Raw genomic sequence first — 21,489 nt, forward strand, 5'->3', positions numbered from 1 at the left:
ATGAAGTAATGTGCAATTAGCAATACATACAAGTACATATGTATCAAGAATTAGGAGAATATGGCATCACTACAATTTTTTTTTTTTTTTGGCCCGGGGGGAGGACTGAAGCAGTTGTACTTGTGACTTGCCCAGGGTCGCACAGTTAGGCAGTGTTAAGTGTCTAAGGCCAAATTTGAAATCAGGTCCTCCTGAATTCAGAGCAGATGTTCACTGTGTCACCTAGCTGGCCCCACCAAACTCTTAAAATTAAATGTACAGAGTCATTGAAGCTTCTTTCTTTGTTTTCCGGAAATAAGTGAAATGTAAATGTATCAGTCATTTAATCTGATTCTCTTACCAACCCAGTGAAATAAATTATTGTAGATAGTTTTCCTATTTTGCAAATGAGAAAATTATATTCACATTTAAATGACTTTCCTAAAGTTATGCAGTTCTTGGTGGCATTTATTAAACCCAAGTCATAACTACCCAGAGGTAGTTATGCCACCTCTTACCTAAAACTACAAGATTGTGCTATATGATTGATTTAGCAAAATCCTTCTAATTTAGTGATAAGTAAGTAAGGAAATGAGAGAAAAATCCAAATACATTTCTGCCTCACTTTAAAGAGAACCCAAAAATTTTAAAGATTTTCTGATAGAGTAGAAAAAGCAGAGACTCTGTGTTTGGACAATTCTAGCATCTGTGTGACCATGAGCATGTCAGTTAAAATCTCTCAGTTTTTTAATCTTTTTTATTTTTTGGCCTTGACTTACTTCCAAAAAAGGAAAACTCTCACCTAATACAGACTTTAGCAATAGTTCTTAAGCCTTAGCAATTTGTAGGGGGCAATGAGACTAGCCCAGGACCACCAAAAAAAAAAAAAATCAGTTAAATCACAAGGTTTCCTACTCATTCCTTCAAGATCCCAACAAACTGGCTTTGAATTCAATAATACTTAATAAATATCAATTATACTATGATAAATACTGCTTTGGTGTGAATTTTCCCTACAAGCTTCCTAACCTAAACATCTAGAAATTTTCGTGCTTCTTAAAGGCAGCATTAAGCCTTAAAGAATTCCCTGAAAGAAAAAGTAAAGAAAAACATCCATTACTTTGGCTTTGTCTAACAGTATGCCTGTTTCCCCAATGTAAAAGGTGACTGGACTAAATATCTGTCTTCTCCCAACTTTTAAAAGTTCTATAGATCACTGGAGATCTGTAACTGACTTTTAGTCAGTTACTCCCTGACTTTTAGGGAGTTTGTAAATACAATCATCATCATATGCAAAAGTTCACTCCTTCCTGATTCCTCTTTGGCAAATAAAAATACACAGAAATTTCTAATACTACTAGAAATATTCTTCCCAATTATTTAACAATCAAATTTATAAACACCCTTATATCAACTGTTTTTAGGGCTAAATATGGAGAACTATAAGGATTACTGAATGCTACTAGACCATTCTATCTAATAATATATTATTGATGCCTTTTAAAAACTTACTACTAACAAAAGAACCACAATCTCTTGCATCTTATGACCATAGTTTAGGAATAAAGATTTTTAAAAAAAGAAAGAAAAGCATTATCCCAATACAGCAAAAACCACTGAATAATGGTTTTATGTCTTAAGCATAAAGTGTTCCATCAGGCTTCAATAATCTGTTAACTGTGCTACAGTTAATACACAGTATGCTGCTTGAACTACAAAAAAAAAAGAATGCAAAAGTGAACTGTGCAATAATTTATCCTCACAGCTCTGAATTCTGTAGTAGTCAATCAGCAATCACATTTATTTCTCCTTCCCAACTCAGGTAAGTTCTTAAATCACCCAGGAGAACAAAAAAATCCCAGAAGCCTAGAGTAGGGAAATAATAGATTTTTCATTTGGTTTGGGATGGTTGGAACTTGGGGGGAAGGGGAAGAGGAAGAGATGCTTGTTTTCTTTCTGCCCCGCAAAGGATAGGAGAGGGATTGTATAGTTATTTGACTTTCATTTTCTCCTGTAGAATTTAAATGTATTATTTCTCTCCCAAAAGTGGCTAATTCATTACCTTCAGGCCTTTAATTTCCCCTTAGGAAAATCTTTTATCTACTAAAATAATTTTACTACTAATAAAATTTTACAAAAAAGTAATTTTGCCTACTTGTGGAAATATCTTACATACTAATCTTAAATTCTAAATAGATCTTAAATACTAAAAAAGCCTTTTAAAAATTAATTTTCCTATCTTCCTCATTTGCATTCCCCAATTAAGAATATATAAAAGGGAGGAATATTTTGCTATTCTTCAAGACCTCCAATAATATGAAATTCTTCATCAAGATAGCAATTCCACTTCTGGACAGATTCATAAAATCTCAGAATCTGGAGCCCACCTGTCGCAATCCATACTTCAATAAAAATTCCTTCTAGAATATATCTGATTACTTGTGAAGTTTTTCTTATAGGGAACTTAAACTATTATCAGCTTCTGCTTCTGAGCTCTAAGAAAACAAGTTTAATTCCATTTTCATAGTCCTTTACATACTGATAGCTATCATTTCTCTCCCCCCACATGTTCATCTGATGGTTATTATTTCATTCAGCCCCCACCGAATTCCTTTTCCATAGAAGTTCCTTCACTCATCATGACCTAGAACCGAGTTTTGGATTTCTAGTAGAGTAGATTCTGATATGAAAAGTTCAACAAAAAAATGAGTGTGTGGAATATTAAGTAATTTGAGTCTGGATGATAGTTAAGTTCTTGCTGGGCTAAAGAGTGTCCCTAGAAGGTGTCAGAGAAAGTGCCAGTGGATTATTTTTAAATAGGTGGAGAGAAGGATATTATAAGCAGCAGGAATAATATGTCTCAAGCAAAGATTGGAAAAGAGTGTTAAAGGAACGTGAGAGTATCTATTTGGCTGGAAAAGCAGCTAAGTTGTAGGAAACAAGAAATTTAAGTGGTGATCTGATTGTGGAGGGTCGTGAATACCAGGCTAAGAGAATGAACTTGATCCTTTACAAATTTTAAGAAAGGAGTGACATGAAAGTGATGTTTCAGGAAAACTGAGCTGGCAGACTCTAAAGGACAGAAAAGACTTGACAGCAAAGAAGTTTCTTCATTTTGATACAACTTTTAATTCAACATTTCATAGCTATCATTACATAGTCGCCATTCTTTACACCTTTTCTCACCAGCCACCATTAATAAATTAGGATCCCTTGTAAATTTATTATGGACCCATGTCCAGAAATTATGTAGAGTGAAAGGAGGGCAAGCACCACCAGAAATATCAGCCAAGGCACTGTTATTTCTCTACCAGAGAAAGCAGTTCAGATCTTGTTAAGCCAAAGAACAAGGAGGCAATAAAAAATAAATAAAGCATTGTCTTAAGCAGGTCTACATTTTAATACATTACAAGCAAAAATACTTACATCAAAATGATTACTACATATAATACATCTAACACATCAGCACTTCAGAGATCTACAAAATACTTGTATTATCCTAACTTCACAGATGAGAAAACTAAGATTCAGAGGTTGACTTGCTCACGGTCATACCACCAATAAATACAAGAGCCAGGTTAGAACCTAGTTCTCCTGTTTGTAAAGCCCATTGCTACAATATAAGACATCAGTTACCCCTCAAAGTTAACAACATAAAAAGAACACAATATCACATTTTTGTTTTTCACTATTTAGCTTTCTAACTTATTTGGGATATAAAACTATTACAGCCATTTTCAAGAAGAATACAGAATCATAACTACCAATGCTCAGGATAATACAATGAGTTAACCTACATTTTTAACACAACTTACATTAATGTATATTTCTCTAAGTGCTTCTTCAACTTGAACACTTTAAATGAGAATGATATAAATTACCACCTTTCAGCTGAGTGATTTAAATTATAAACTATACCCTGTATTTCCCCACACCTCTTTACCCAACCTTCCACAGCTACCAAATATTTGGGTTTTTGTTATTTGTCAAGTGATAAGACTTTTCAGTGTTCATTAGCAGAAATTTTAAAGGAATTCTGGGATAGAAAATGAATGTCCCATCCATTAATCTGATAGAAGATTCAAAATTTATTAACATTGTTAATAACACTGGCCAAAGTTGGCCAACCAAGCCTATACCTTATTATGATAAATTGACTATAAAATCCTAAATAATTCTTGCTAAAAACCTGATTAAAAACAAACAAAAAAAGAAATTAGAAGAAATGTGACATATTCAAGTTCCTGGAGTCATTCCCATGGAAGGAATAAAAGATGAAGTTATGTTGGGGGTGAACATTCTAAGTTATATTTAATTTCTAGTCATGGCCCAACTTCTTACCAGATTTGTGCTGAACAAAGTGAAAACAGATGTATTTCACCTCAAAACAAATCAAATAAGTGAAATTAAGAGGCAAATTACCCATTTTTTATAAAACTATTTCCCCTAAGATTTCTTTAGCAAAAGTAATGTACAAGTCTGGTTCCAATAATAATGACTTTTTAAATGAACAATCTTACTCAAATTGATTTATTTTTAAAAAGCAGGTTCAAAATTTCTAGGTCTTAATTCCTAAATTGTATGACTATTTTTATGTATGTATGTATGTATGTATGTATGTATGTATGTATGTATGACTATCAAATTAACTATTCCAGAGCTTTGAGAAAAAAGTAAAGATACAAAAAGCCTCACCACCAAGTTCTTGTCCTGTCAGACATTACATGTTATATTGGACAACTTCTTAAGTTTATGATCTAACACAAATAATACTAATATGATATGCAGTACAAAATAAAACAGGATATGTATTACTTCCTCTTCTTAATGCAATTGTTACTTCCCATTTCAAACATTTCTAAATGATACACAAAACAGTCTTAAAATTTAAATAAATTACAACAAATACTAAATATATGTAGAACTACAGAAGCACAACTAGATAAAAGGATCATGCTTACCGAAGATTTGCATAACAATTGATGAAACAAATAGTTATGCCTAATTTCATAAAATGTATAAGCTGTTGTATAAAATGTGCTAAATTGAAATTAGAGGGAAATGGATTCAAATCCTGTCTCTTGACAGTTGGTTTCATCAAATATTAGCAAGTCACTTAACCTCTTCAAACTTCAGTTTACTCATCTATTAAAAGCTCTTTCCCTGTATCAAAGCTTTTCTGAGATCAAATGAGAAAATAAAGTGCTTTAGAAATATTAAAGCACTATCAGTTATTCATTTATAAAAATTTTCACTTTAATAATAAACCACAACATGCTAATCAATAAGAATATAAATACAAAGAATGAAATAATCGCTATTCTCAAGGAAAAAACATTCTCTTTTACTAAAGATTGTATGTTAGCTGATCAAGGGAAGGGACTATCTTTTGCCTATTTATCTCTAGCACTTAGCACAGTACCTGGCACACAGAGATTTAATAGCTAATTAATTATCATTTGGAAAAAAAAGAATCCTTAGACTGACATACTTTTTTACAACTGTGGTCTAGCAGCAAACAATTTTTCAGTAAAGATTTCTGGTGGCCCTTGATCTCCATAACACTCAAAGCCTTTTGCCCTCTATAATTTTGTTAAAATGATACCGAATTCTTAAAATATGGCTAGTGGTGAGGAACTCATGAGACAAGTATCTGGAAATTGAATCTTGTATTCTAGATAAATTCAAGTTGCAAAGTGATTACAATTACAACAGTTTATTTTCATTTGAAAGAAATATAAGTAACTCCCACTAGTTTACTGGGCTTGCAATTATATTCAGATAATTGTGTCATCAGCAAGAAAACTACACCATATAATTAAAAAAGGCAAATTTATTAAGACAAATTTTTACTAAAATTTTTCAATCATACCCAACAAAATTTATATATATACATATATACTTACATTTGATTTTTAGCTGCTTGCCTCTGAGCTTTGCGTTCTTTCCTTTTTTGATCTGGTGGCTTAGCAAAAACAATTTCAATATTTTCTCCTTCTAAGTCTTTGCCATTCATTTCTTCCATTGCCTACAAATATCAGATGTTGAATCAGTGCTAAATAATTTTCAACTCAAGGTGATACAGAACTTTACAGGTAGTGGTCGCGTTAGAGACGGTCTAAAACAAGAAATCTTAACTTGGGGTCAGGAAAGCTAGTTTTTAATAAAGTCACAAAAGAAATTTTAAAAATTAATTTTATTGGATTGAATTTAGCTACATAACTTCATTTCTTTATTTTTTAGCTTTATCACAATTTGTGGTCAGGTCACTTGACCTGTGGAAGGTCACTTGCAACTCCTAAAATCTGGTTAGATAATTTTAAATGACCTTATTTAATTATTCAAGACACCCTCTATCATACTTCCCACTTGTTTACCTTTACAGCACCATCTCTCTCATCAAAATGAATGAATGCATAATCCTTTAGTTTCTTCACTCGTTCCAGTTTCCCAAACTGACTAAATGCTTTTTCTAAAATTTCCTCTGTTACGGTATTGGCAAGGTTACGTACAAATAGCACTTTCACCTGAAATGAGAAAAAATAACCAAAAAAATAAAGATTTTCAAAGTGCTATATTTTCTAAATTTTAAGTATAAACTATTTCACATTCCCTATGAAAATGAAGGTATATTCTGAATAACTAAATAACACCCAACTCTGCTATCCAGTAAAACAGGGGAGTGGTATGGATTAACATAAAAACTTACTGAAAAGCATGGCATCTTTCCTTCTGATCTCAGAAATGCTAATAGGATCTTTTGCTATAGTATTACAATATAAGTCACCAAATTACAAATCCTTTTGTTGTTCTAGTGATAATGGGCATATATTTATTTATTTATTTTGAGGGATTGGAAATGCTATGTTATGATTCACACTCATTTCCCAGAGTTCTAGCTGGTTCTCTTCATTATTAAACAAATGGAACTGATTTGGTTCATCTCATTGTTGAAGAGAGCCAAATCCATCAGAATTGATCATCATATAGTATTGTTGTTGAAGTATATAATGTTCCCCTGGTTCTGCTCACATCGCTCAGCATCGGTTCATGTAAGTCTCTCTAGGCCTTTCTGAAATCATCCTGTTGGTCATTTCTTATTCCACAAACATTTTTGCACATACAGGTCCCTTTCAATGGGCAGATATTCTCAAATGGTAAAAGAATTAACTACAAAAATACTAGAACCATTTTTGTGGTAGAAAAGATGAGCAACCATCAAAGAGCTGAGTAATTTTATGTTAATTCAACAGAATGTTACTGAATTGTAACACTTATAGATCATGTAGCTTTGATAATTTAACTGTTAGTGATTGCTAGGGTAATTTTACTTAATAGTCCTTTCACATACAAAACAACTTAGGAGTGGTTGGTAGAAGCAGTTGTGGAGGAAAGAAAATTAGAACAATTTAAACATAATTTAAAAGGAAACACCAGTGAAAATATCCCAAATTTGGCCGACGTGCAATTGTCTTAACCATACTTTTAGAATATTTTCCAGTATCATTGGAAAATGATATTGCTATGAGAGATATATCATTAACACTTTTTATCTACATTGCAGGTCACTGGGTATCCAACTTCAAAACTGATTAATGGAAACCATGCAGAATACATGACAAGTTTTCCATAAAAAAATTCTTAGTTGAACATACCACTTAGTATTGAAACAACTAAAATTATCTCCTAACTTAAAACTTTCTTTAACTATTAACACAAAGCTCAAACCAAGAAGCAGCAAGGAGATAATGAAAAAAGCACTAGCTCAATTCAGAGAATCTAAGTACATATCTGGTCTGAAACTTACTATGGGTATTAATTTGGGCAAAAGCCAACTTTTCCGGTTTTTTCTTATGTGCTCATTGCAGGGCTTGAACTAGATAATCACTAAATTCTCCATTAAATCTAGTTCTGAGATGCAACAGTTTTATTATATCATGGAAAATCTGCTGAAGATTCATTATCCCATCCAAAACAGTGCTATCACATTTCCAGCAATATGCTCAATTCATCAGAATTGAGGTCAAGAGTGGACTATCCTTAAGTTCACAACACTATTAGTAAAGGAAATTTCTCAGGTGACCACAGTGAAAATTGTACTCCTCACATTAATGTTGACTTCAGAGGTGTTTGCTCTTATAGAAAGTCTCTCCTGATTTCTGAAGCAGTATAACTAATAATAGCCAAAACTTGTTCAACTGCCACAGCTCAGCTGGGGCCAGAACAAGCACTCACTATTTTTAGGCATGGGACTTTAGTCTAACAAACAATTGAGTTTGGTGCCATCATCACATATATGCCAAGTTTTAGCTGCTCCTAGCACAATTTCATACTGCAAGATCCTGTACCACATGGCTTAAATGTATAGCAAAAATATGCTCATTCTATTAATTTTCTCTTAGTAATCACTTGATAAACTGTTAAAGTATAGTCACCACACATACATGCTGTAATAAAAAGTCCAGCTTTAGGAAAATGATTTTTTAATAATAATAAAAAAAAATCCTCAGTTTCCCTGTAAAGGAACAAATTTTTTGCAAAAAAATTTGAGTCCTACAATTAATTTTGTAATACTTTTTATGTCTTTTTATACTTGTATAAAGTACTTTATACTTTGCCTTCTCAAAAAACTTTCAGTACAGTAATATTTAGTTAAAAAAAAAAATCTTCCCTGGTTCTCAGAAGCCAGCTCTATCCTACACATCCTCCCAAAATATGATTTTTTACATTAACAATTTTATCAAGATTTCACTTTTCTTTTTTTTTTATCCTTTGACAAATGTTAATGAGTAAAATAAGAACTAGCCTAGTAGTCAAGGTTTGCAGAAAGGTTTACATAATTATGCTCACCATTATACTGAAAGATTGTATGTTAATATTTGCCCCTTTTTATATATGAGGAAACTAAGATAGAGGATTAAATGACTTGACGATGGTGAGAAAATTAAATGTCTAAGGTGGAATACTCAGGGCTTCCTTAGCCCAGGTCCAGTGTTCTAGCTATTGCACCACGTAGATGCGAAAAGTCTTCACAATTCTAACAGAATTGTTCAAATCTTTACTACTTGGAAGATAAGTTTCCTATTTGAATATTTCCTTTAAAATGAGATTTAATCATTATTGATTAGAGAATAGCAAATTAAAACTCCTGAAGCACCACTCTTATCAGATTGGCTAAAATGATGGGAAAAGATAATGATAAAAGCCCGGAGAGGATGAGACACATATCATTGATGGAATTATAACTAATCAAGCCATCCTGGAAAACAATTTGAAACTATCCTCAAAGGGCTATAAAATTGTACATCCTTTGGATCCAGCAATGCCATAACTGTGTCTGTATCCCAAAGAGATCGCAAATGAGGGAAAAGAACTGACATGTACAAAAATATAGCAGCTTTTTGTGTGTGTGTGTGTGTGTGTGTGTGTGTGGTGGCAAAGAGTAGGGAATTAGGGAATGGCTAAATGAAATACTACTGTGTTGTGTAAGAAATAATCAACACGCTGATTTCAGAAAAGCCTGGAAAGACTTACAAGAACTAATGCTGAATGAAGTGAGCAGAACCAGGAAAATATTGTACATAGCAATAGCAAAATTGCTTGATGATCTACTACAGACTTAGCTCCTCTCAGAAATTTAGAGATCCAAGGTAATTCCAATAAATTTTGGATGGAAAATGTGGATGGAGAACTATGGAAACTTAATGTGGATCTCAAAGCACACTATTTTCAATTTAATTTCCATTTTGATTTTTCTTTCTCATGACTTTTTCCTTTTGTTCTGATTTTTTTAAAAACCTAAATGATTTATGGAAATGTTAAAAATGAAATGTACACATATAGCCTTTATCATCAGATTGCTTGCTAACATAGGGAGGGGAGAGAATATTAATATAATAAAATTTTCAAAAAGTGAGACTAAAACATTGTTGAACATCTTCTCAATCGTTACCTTTGCCATGACTTCAGGATCTGGATCTTCTATAGGATCAGCCCATTCAACCGTGCCCACATTTCCCCAGACTTTCACTTTGCCACTCATTAACCTACGCCTGGCCTGAGCAGCAGTTTTGTGATCTTCATATTCAAGGAAACAAAAACCTCTGTTCTTTTTCTTATCATCCGGTTGGTGGTACAAAATGACATCTGTAAGGCCCTCTGAAATTAAAACAACCCTCTTTAACAAATTAAACAAAATGAAAACACTAAAAAAAATTTTTAAACCTAGGATGTAATTAGCATCAAAACAAAAAAATCTTGGCTCCTTCATTTATTTAGACCAATCTTACATTATGATTTTTCTAAATTGAAGAGGAATTCTAGAGCACATTTCTAGTGAATTTCCTTTAATCCAATTAAGAATTCTCCCCCAAAGATAAAGAAAAATTTAAAAATGCAAGTGTTTTTATTAGGCAAGTTGTTATATTCAACTAGAATTACTGTTTATTTTCACAACTTTAAGATAGAAAATAAATCCAAATGGAAATATAATTAAAATGTTAAAAGCAGACAAAACAAAGTATTTTCTTTATTCCAAGTCAAAGAGTAGACTTATTTCAAATAAATTTAATTGGGAGTTTGGGGTAATAAAACTTGTTGTGTATTTCAGCTTATTAACAAGTTATTTGAATTTGACAAACTTGACAACTATTTCTTTGAAACTGTGCTTTTCCAAAAATAAAGCATAATATAATAATGAAGTTGTTACTATAGTCTTAATTTGAAAGACTGCCATCTAGTAATTGATTCAAAGAAATTAGTTTTTAATGACTCTCACAATCCCTGAGCTTGGCACCATGTAGCTGCTAAAGGTCTTCACAATTCTAATAGAATTTTTTTTACAAATGTATTCTCTAATTTTAAATAATACTGATAATAGGAAATAGAATGAATTTTTTTAAAAAATCACTTAAACATAAAATTTATCCCCACTTGAAAAATAAACAACTTCCAGTAAACACAACAGGCTTACGCCATGTTTCGCTTACCTGTTACTTTGCTAAATTCTTCAAGAATCTGCTCCTTTGTTTTACTTTTGGGAATAGACCCAACAAAAAGTCTATTATTTGCAACTGAGATGCAAACACCAATGTGTTTTCCAGAGCGAATTTCATGATTATTATACTGGAAACAAAATAAAATTTTTCATTAACTTAATTACTCATCTTTAGACAATTTATCTAAAATTGAATCTTTATCACAAATTCTGTAAAATTTACTACATTTCCTATCTATGTAAGTCTCATCAATTAAAATATGCAAACCAAGCATTAAATACCTTATGAATATGGAACCATGTAAAGTTACATATATGAAATTTTTATATTACCTATGGAACATACACAAAGCAATTCACAACTTACATGAATTCATTATGGTAAGCAGTGTAGTTGTCTTGTAAAATTACTATATTAGCAACAAAATTTATCTATTTAACAGCCTTTCAATGTATAAGTGGTTTTGGCAACCACTATCTCTTTACTCTTCCCCAATACCTGCCACTACACTATATCTTACTATCATGCATGTACTAGTTTCTATTATTCAGCAAGGTTTTTTCCTTGCTCAATAAAACACCAATGGAGGGGAGTGGGAGAGAGGTATAGGGCCAAGTAGAAGGATAAGAAGAATAAGACGAAGGAAAGATGCAAATTATTAATTGTAACCCTATCTTTCTCCTTCTACCTCACAATATCATGTCCTATGTAGATCTAATATATTATCCACTCTCTACTAGGATTTCATACTTTCCTCAAATTTACAAAGGCAATGGTAATAAGAGTGACCAAAAAAATTTTTAAAAAGATACTCAATCTGTACAAAGCAATCCAAGATATATACGATTCAAGATCCACTGTCTAGAGATGTAGATAGGATAGACTAAAGGTCAGTTTGTTGTCATCCAGCTGTTTTAATCATTTCTGACTCTTATAATGCTATTTTGGGGTTTTCTTCTGCTAAGTTATTGAAGTGGTTTGCCATTTCTTTCTCAGGGTCATTTTATAGATGAGTAAACTGAGATGAACATGGTTAAGTGACCTGTCCAACGTCCCACAGGTAAACATCAGACCAAATTTCAATTTAGAAAAAAATGAGTTTTCTTGACTCCAGACTCAGTTCTCTAATCTAATTTTACAAGACAACTGCACTGCTTACCATAATGAATTCATGTAATGTAAATACTACCTACTTGCCTCTTTAAAGAGTTACTAAGAGAAGCAATTTCAATATCCAATGAAGTATTGACATCTACAAACTAAGAGTCTACAAGATATTATAGAACAGAAGGAAGTATATTACATATCTAAACATGAAAGAAACAGGGTAAAATAGCGTCTTTGTTTCAGGAGCTACTCATCATTTAATATATTGGTTCCTCATTATAGAAAACTCTTCCCCTCAAATACTAATACTTGTGTTCAGCTAAGATTAATGAAACTTAAGGACCAACATGTCTTTCTGTGTTTCTTTGCTTCAAACTCATTAAAGCAGTTTATTGATGTAATGCTAATAAAAACTCCTGATGCTAATAAAAACTATACTACTTTACATTTATAAGTTTCCTTTGCTCATATTTTATATCCATTTCTAATCTTTAAGCATAAAGTCATGACTTATGCAATGCTCAAAATAGAAAATTGCCCTAATTTGGCATATCTGAGCCATTATTTATGACTTTAGTCTTATTTCTTTCAACTGTCACCCAAGTCTAATTTTTTTATGTAAGATTTGTATTCACGATATCTTTGAGTAACTACTATGTTACCAACAATTTTCTAGGGTTTTCTTTATATACCAGACTTGCATATTGCTGAAGGAATGACATGACAAAGTTACAATTCATCCTATAATTTCATAGGAAATAAAGCAAAGGTAGTAAAATCTTAATTTAGGCTATAGATTCTTAAAATTCTAGAGCTGAAAGGAATTGAGAGATCACAGCCACTTAAAACTTATTTCACCAGGGACAAAGAAAACAAGTCAAGAGACTTGCACAAAGTTCTGTGCTAAGAAAAATCGGAACCTTCTGCCTCTAAGTAAGAATTACTAAGGATTATGATCAACTCATGTGAGATCAATAAGGCACAGTGATAAAAATTCTGTAGGGTGAGCAATATGCAGGACTTAAGAGGTCTTCATATCAATGAAATCATAATCAAGACATATCTAAAGTTTTAGACTTAAAAACCTCAAAAATTTTTCTATTTGCAAGCAATGTATATAGTGCTAACCATCCATTTATTTTCTCAATATTCTGGTAAAATGACTATCAATATTCATAAACTACAGATAATCCACAAATAGCAAAGTTTATACTCTAATGTAGACAAGACAGATAAGTAGCAAATTTAAACAAGTTTCTAGGTAGAATACTTAAAATATACACAATGGGAAAAAAAGTTTATTTGTTGAACCTTACTATCTTGTCTACTATAGAAAACATTTTATCAATCCTTTATCATTAATATAATCAATAGGATCTAGCTACTTCCAAGTATGATAGGCCATAAAAGTTAGTGAATTAGCTTGAGTACGGCATAAAGCAACAAGCACCACAGATTTAGAATGTATTATATGCTTAGCTATGTAAAATTGACAGTTAAAAATCTGCTGTAGAGCCAGATACAATTGACAGTTAAGAATCTGCTGTAGAGCCAGAAAATAAAATTTCAGCTTGAGCATCATTAGCTAAATATGTAAAAAAATGCCCCTCAAAGCACAGACGGCCTAAACGTGTACCTCTCCATTCCTCCCACTCTCAACATAAAGAAGGTCAGATAAATATGGAGAACATTCCACTTCGGACACAGCAGCTACTACAACTAACCTCTCTTAATTATAGCTGTTTGTTCAAATGTCACTTAGCTTCAAAACATCTTTTTTGCTTCCTCGTTCTTAATATCCAATCTATCAACTCTAATGCATTGCTCTGTATTATCTTCCAAAAATGTCCCTTTTGAGGCATTGCCACCGTTTCCTGGATCCTCTTCTCTTATAATGCCTCCCTCCTAATTGCAATTATTGGCCTACAATCTCTTTCCACTCAATTATTTCCTGAATACAGTAGGCTAAATATACTTCTTTTTAAAAAATTCCATGTTTATCCAGCCATTCTGGAGAGCAATTTGGAACTATGCTCAAAAAGTTATCAGACTGTGCATACCCTTTGATCTAGCAGTGTTTCTACTGGGCTTATACCCCAAAGAGATACTAAAGAAAGGAAAGGGACCTGTATGTGCCAAAATGTTTGTGGCAGCCCTGTTTGTAGTGGCTAGAAGCTGGAAAATGAAAGGATGCCCATCAATTGGAGAATGGTTGAGTAAATTGTGGTATATGAATGTTATGGAATATTATTTTTCTGTAAGGAATGACCAGCAGGATGAATACAGAGAGGACTGGCGAGACTTACATGAACTGATGCTAAGTGAAATGAGCAGAACCAGGAGATCATTATATACCTCAACAACGATACTGTTTGAGGATTTCTTCGATAAAGAGAGCTAATTCAGATCAAAGATGGACAGAAGCAGCTACACCCAAAGAAAGAACACTGGGAAATGAATATAAACTGCTTGCATTTTTGTTTTTCTTCCCAGGTTATTTCTACTTTCTGAATTCAATTCTCCCTATGCAACAAGAAAACTGTTCAGTTCTGCACACATATATTGTATCTAGGATATACTGTAACCTATTCAACATGCTTGCTATCTAGGGGAGGGGGTGGCAGGAGGGAGGGGAAAAAATCGGAACAGAAGTGAATGCAAGGGATAATGCTGTTAAAAAAAAAAAAAAAATTACCCTGGCATGGGTTCTATCAATCAAAGGTTATTAAAAAAAAAAAAATTTACATGTTTTCATGATATCCCTGCCTCACAAACTATTTCTCAACCTCTTATTCCCCAAAGTTCAGTTTAAAATTCAAAGTCCTCCAAAATAATCACTATGTTAAAAATCACACTTTAAATTCATCCAACATAACATGGTTTTTCTTTCTTCTAGCTCCTTTCACTATTTACTTAAGACAATTCATGCTAAATATTGTAGCTGTTGCCAAAAAAAAAAATTGTGATGAATTAGCACTTGATGGAAGGAGTACAATCAAAAGAGAATCCTGGTTTATCAGAAACATGCCAAATGGTTTATATGAATTTTTTTTTTTGGCTGAGGTAATTGGGATTAATGACTTGCTCAGGGTTACAACAGCTAGGATATAAATGTCTGAGACTGGATTTGATTTCAGGACCAGCACTCTAACCACTGTGGCATCTAGCTGCCCCCTTACAAGAAGTTTTAAATCCATTATGACAGTGAGATTAGTGCTACTAATTACTGTAAAAGAGAGTTTGACTAGTTGGTCTCTTATTTCTCCAGCTCTAGATTGGTGATCTTGATATGGTGGCACACAGAAAAAAATACGGGCTCTTAAATCAAAGGACTTGGGTTCAAATTATATGTCTAATCTTTGATAGTGACTAAGTGTTAAACACCTCATTGGACCCTCAGTGAATATATCGATACTCTTTTAATTGTTATTTTATGATTCTATAGTCATTCATTAATTATAATCTTTTGTACGAATGATTCCTTTTTTTTCCTTCTGTGAAGCTATCTTTTCTTTATAACTACCAAGATGGAGGGAGCTAGATGGGACAGTGAATAGAGAACTAGCCCTGGAATCAGGAGAACCAGAGTTCAAATCAACCTCAGACACATAAAATTTACCAGCTGTGTGACTCTTGTAAGTCACTTACCTCCAAGTGCCTCATAGCATATGAAATAATTACTAGAGAAGAAATGTATTAAGAAAGAGTCATCAGAAGATCTACTTTCCCATCTCACTTCAAACACTTGCATTTAATGGCTTTATAACCACTGTCAAGTCACAACTTCCTAGATCCCACCAATTTTACATATTGTAAAAGAGCTTTTTATTTTGTTTTTTTACATTAGCAAACTGTATTAATGAATTATGATTACAATGACAAAATTCCAGAGGGCAAGAGTAATCAAGTCAGTAATTTTACTTCATGTTCTGGACTTTGCTTTTGTATATAAAAACATTCAGTAAATAATAACTCATTGAATGGTATAAGCTATTTTTTTTTTATTTTATAGCTCATATCATATCGATATACAGGTGACAAAATTTGTGCTAAATACAGCTTAAAATGTATTTTTAGTCTAAAGGGTCTCCTTGTTGAGATAACTAGGATTTAATCCATATCATTCTTGGGCCACAACTTGTTTATGTAATACTTTCCTCTCTCCAATGCCTAGTTAATAAAATAATCTCAGGAGAGTTATAACCAGGGTTACTAGAATAATTTCTCTCCTCTGAACTCTTACAGCACTTGTCTATCATTTCACTATTAAATGATCTTATTTATTGATATCTCTTACCCTGTTGCATTAAACTTATCAACCTTTCATGTTTATGACTTTCTCCAAGTGGAATGTAATCTCCATGTGGGCAAGGCCCGATTTGATCCTGATAATAAGAACGCTTTGTATACTGAAGTGCAACTACTAAAAAATATTAAGAAATAAAAGGCCAAATCTTAAGAGTATTCAAGAGTCACCCTTCTTTATCATCATACTTCCATTTTCTACAGGTCGTAACAAAACATCTGCTAGTAATAAAAATCCCCTATAAACACTTCCAATTCTTTATATTAACAAAAGAAAAAAAGGGAGGGGGCTTATTACTACATACACCAATCAATAAGCAAATCACTATTAAATTTCTCAAAGAGAATTTTTCCTAAACACTTGAAAACAAAATTCAGGGATGTATAAAATATGCTATTTCCTTTTTCTTCCATCACAAGATAAAACTACACTCCATAAATAACAAAGCAAAGTAGACATGTCTCCCAGGAAATAGGCAGGATTGAAAGTACCTAGAATCAAATCCTCAATTCCAACCTGTATTAATACCAAAACTACATAATATGGTCTTAAATCTAGGGAGAAAAAAAATAATTTGGTAAAATTGGTTCTCAAAAAAAGTTATGTAAGAGACAATATGCCTATACCATACTTCCATTTTTAATCATCTTTAATAATGAACATTACTACATACAAAACAAGAAGTTGATCTGTATAAGTCCGGTGACAGAAAATTGATTTTTAAATTTTTTGAAAATATTTGTCTATTATATTCCAATTATTAAACTTTTCCTTCCCCACTGATCTTGCTAGCCCCCTCCTTTGAGTGATGCTGAAAAGTGGACTGATTCCTCCTTTCACCATGGTCCTGACCACAGTTGTAACATCTCTTCAGGGTTATAATGCAAATAGCAGAAATAAGTGATTCTGGATTCATCCCTACTAAACATATATTGCCATCCATGATCATTTATATTATAGCGCTATTTCTATTTATATTATAGCATATTTATATTATAGTGCTAACCAAATTCAGGGCAAGATGCTACTGCCACTACTGCTTCTGGTTTTAAGGGTCGTGAAGTAATCTTACAGACAAAAGCATAAATATAATAAGCAAACAGAAGGTTTAAATTAAGAAAAAAAGATTTTTTTTCTGGGTTAGGTTTTAAGAGATTAACCAAAGAGATAACTTCAATAAAATAAATAAGATCTTACAATAGGTACATTCAAAATTAATTTCATCAAGAGGAGCAACAAAGCATGGGAAATAGTGCAGGACTCATAATCAGGAAAAACTGAGTTCAAAATCCTATTGTGGAGGCTTACTAACTGTGGAATCATAGGCAAATCTTTGAATTTAAAGCCAACTCTTTAAGCTTATAGATGAATTTCTGTCTGCATAGATGGAAAGAGTTCATACAAAGAATCTTATCTACTTGTGTACTGACATACTATGAATTAATGTCTGAAAGACTTAAATTTTTTAAAAAAACAGAAAGACCATTTCAGAAGGTACCTATCAGAACATGCAACCATAATACCAGTTTTACTCTTTCTGAAAATCTTCTCTATATTCTGGTATCAAAATGTATTAACACCCTGCCAAAATACCAGTTTGCATGACTGATCTGATCCCTCCAAAAACTTTTAGTACAAAGTCACAGCTAAGTAATCAGACACTTTACAGATTTTACAAAATAAAAACTTCAATAAAATCTGATTAAGAATGATCTCTTTCTAGATAGATTTCCAATTTTATGTAACTATTTCTCTAATTTATGGGTTACCCAACTTTTTAACAGCTTAAGCTTTTAGTGCTACAAAGTATCAATTCCTCTTTTAATTAAGAGTGATTCTGTGAGATGATCTCTTAATTCTATGATTTTATTTGAACTACCAAATAGGGGAAAAAAATTAGATCAAGAGGGCCACTGAAAGAACCATTGGAGAGCTATATACCTTATAGTTCTGAAGTTGGAAACAGTATGACAACTTAGAAAGGGGACATCAAAAGAACAGAAAATGTCCAAATACTTCCTTTTAGAAAAGGAAAAGACTAAAGCATTAAATCCTTTCTACAAACATATTCCTTAAAGGTCTGATGTCCATCAAATATCTGAATTTTATGAGTTTTAATTCTGAAATATTCAAAACACCCATGAAGAGAAGAATACGGTGGTTCAGCAGAGAATCCAAAATTACTTTATATGTCTTTGAATGTGAAGAAAGGAAGACAAATTTATCTCTTGTATTACATTTTATTTGGGCAAATATTAATATTAACCAACACTTCTAACCATAAGGGAAAAGTATGATGGCAAGGGGAAAAATATATGCTTTAAAAAGTATACTTCAAATAGAGAATACTTAATTAAATCAATTAATTAAAATAAAAAAATAATTTACTGGTCATTGGCCATAACTAAGTTCTTATAACAATCATCAAAATTGTTACCAGAGATGAAAATAATCAACTTACCTAATGGAAAAAATAATACCCTTTTCAGACATGCTTACCTAGCCTATATCACCACCAAGTGTTTTTATCAATTTGCCACTGATTATTAGCTTAACTGTTTTTTTAACAAGATCACATCAATGGCAAAAGTCATTTGATCAGAGGCAGATCATATGAGGGTCCATGACAAAGAACTTAGCAGAACCACATTTAATGAAGCTATTTCTTAACTGATTTTTCAGCATTTACATAGCTCTAAATTTTAAAATTACAAAACATTATCAAACAGTCTCTTAGGAATTTTGTCTCATCATTTATCTCCCATCCAGAGAAAGGAAATTCAATAATCATTACTGCAAAGCATTAAAAAACCTTAGAAATAAACCACCTAATCAAACAAACCCCTTGTCTTATAAATGAGCAAACTGAGTCTTAAGAAAGTTATAGAATCACAATTAGAATTCAAGCCTTTTGATTCCAAATGCCATTACTTGAGCATATACCACACCATCTATGAATGAAAAAACCAAAAGGATAGTGACTACAACTTCATGAAGTATGATTTAGCTCATAACTTGCTAAAAACATTTTTTTAATCAACTTTGAAGGTTAAGTATATCTTCTTAAAAGGAAATAAACTTACCAGTTTAACAGCCTCCTGAGCTGCTTCTTTTGTACAGAAAGTTACAAAAGCATATCCTCTATTTAGACCAGTAAGGGGATCCATCATTAAGCGCAGATCCCAAATAGGTCCAGCTTTTTCAAATAATGGAACAAGTTCATCTTCAAATAGATCTCTTGGAATCTTTCCCACAAATATCTATAAACATATAGATGCAGTTAAGATTCACAAATGTACTTCATGAATATCAGTTCTATGGCTCTTGAAATACAAAATGTTTCTCTTTACCTCTGTGCCAACAGAGGGCTGTTGTCCTGAATATACTGAATCTGGAGGGGGTCCCCCATATTTCCTCTGCCCGGTGGTCACATCAAGTGTGTAGCTTGTCCTTTCCAAGAGTGCCTTCAAAATTTCAATTGAATTAATATATTTTGGCCCAAAGAAATCATACCTAATATTTTTTAAATTCTGAAATTTGTTTAAAGTTCTATTCATACTAACATTAGCCCTAATTAGATCCCCAATACTATAACCCTTTTTCTAATTACCTGATAGTTATTTCATAGGTCACATTATTTAAAGCTGGAAGAAATCTTCAAGATCATCTAGTCCATCCAACCCATCATTTTGTAGATGAGGAAACAGAAGACATTAAGTAGTCCAAGCAGGATTCAAACCTAACATCAGACGCAACAATTTCTCCACTACACCAAATTATGTACATTACACTAAAAATATGGAACTACTAAAATTAAAACAGGTGGTTTTGCTTATTAATTTTATTTACTTCAATTAGCACACCAAGCAAAATGCTTAGAAAAGAGACAATGAAAACGTTAGGAAATCTTGGAGGTCTTTGATTTTGAGTCTGTTTTGGTTTGTTTTTGTTTTTGTTTTTTTTTTTTTGTCTAGAATTAAGTCCAAAAATATACTAGCTTCCACCTGTTGCTTAGGATCAGTTTCATCGTGCCTAGAAGCAAGGGATAGATTAATTTACCTCTCAGTCCCTTTACCTTCGTGGTACCAAACAATAATTGTTAGGACTACTGGTTATAGCCTACCATACTGCCAGTTCCCTTTTCATGAAGACTCAATACTTTTCAAACAATTTAGAAATATATCATTGGTCCAAGTTTTAAAGCAATAAAGTACACTGCAATATATAAAAGTTGGAGTTATAAATTTACCGAGTGTTTTTTTTAAGAACAATTTTCTAGAACATTTATCCACTTGGTCTAAAATTCTGGAAAGTATATTTGAAATGTTTTTACTTATATGATAAGTGTAAACTATTTTGCATAAGACTTGTCAATTCTCCATTCCTAAAAATGTTATTTTTTTATGTTATATATAACAACACAATCAGGAACAGGCAAACATGAAAAATTCATGCCTTTTCTTCAATTTACAATAAGCTCATAATACTACCTAATGATTTTAGGGGAATTTAATACACAGAAACACACTGACTAATCTTATTCATAATTATTTAAAAATATTACATTTATTCTAATATACTTAGATCATATTTACGTTTTTCAATGTTTTAATAATTCAAGAAAACAAAAGATTTATATCTATAAATTACATCTTTAGCTTTGCTCTTTATACTAAGGGTTGTTTTGGTGTTATTTCTAAATTATCTAGATTATAAATTGAGTAAAACTAAGTAACATGAAAATTTTGAGATCCATTTTTAAAAAGCCAAATTGTCTTATGTGTTCCTCCTTGTATCCAAAGTTCAGCCTTGCCTAGAATGCGTAATACTGAAAAAAGGTCTCAGAATCTGATGAATTCAGGAATATCACGGAAATAAAGAAATTCAAAGATACTTTTAATTTCCTTCCACTGGGAAAAACATATTGATCAGTATATTAAAACTTGTTACATCAACTTTTATGCATCAAATTATAATTAGTGCTTTCAAAAAAGATACAAGGGAAAGAGTTCTAACTCAATGCATCCTATGTCAAAACAATACACCCAAGAAAATGCTATAAACTCTTATTTTGACATGAAATCTAGAAAAAGTTGTCCT

The 21,489-nt window shown here is 32.1% G+C and overlaps 1 protein-coding gene across 8 annotated transcripts in view; it reads right to left on the reverse strand.

Moving 5' to 3' along the window:
• The window catches only part of SYNCRIP (synaptotagmin binding cytoplasmic RNA interacting protein), a 38,529-nt gene that overhangs the window by 12,581 nt on the left and 4,459 nt on the right, over window positions 1-21,489 (reverse strand). For all 8 annotated transcript variants that reach the window (XR_007953579.1, XM_051997353.1, XM_051997352.1 and 5 more), the window contains 6 exons: window positions 19,740-19,853; window positions 19,473-19,649; window positions 10,968-11,103; window positions 9,932-10,137; window positions 6,357-6,506; window positions 5,886-6,007 (listed from right to left, as the gene is read on the reverse strand). Coding sequence is in view for 7 of the 8 variants with exons in the window: in XM_051997353.1 (XP_051853313.1) it covers window positions 5,886-6,007; window positions 6,357-6,506; window positions 9,932-10,137; window positions 10,968-11,103; window positions 19,473-19,649; window positions 19,740-19,853 (905 nt within the window). In the remaining variant the exon portion in view is untranslated. The remainder of the gene's footprint in view (window positions 1-5,885; window positions 6,008-6,356; window positions 6,507-9,931; window positions 10,138-10,967; window positions 11,104-19,472; window positions 19,650-19,739; window positions 19,854-21,489) is intronic.

This window comes from Antechinus flavipes, chromosome 4 (genome assembly GCF_016432865.1).
Source record: "Antechinus flavipes isolate AdamAnt ecotype Samford, QLD, Australia chromosome 4, AdamAnt_v2, whole genome shotgun sequence".
Classification (NCBI taxonomy): Eukaryota; Metazoa; Chordata; class Mammalia; order Dasyuromorphia; family Dasyuridae; genus Antechinus; species Antechinus flavipes.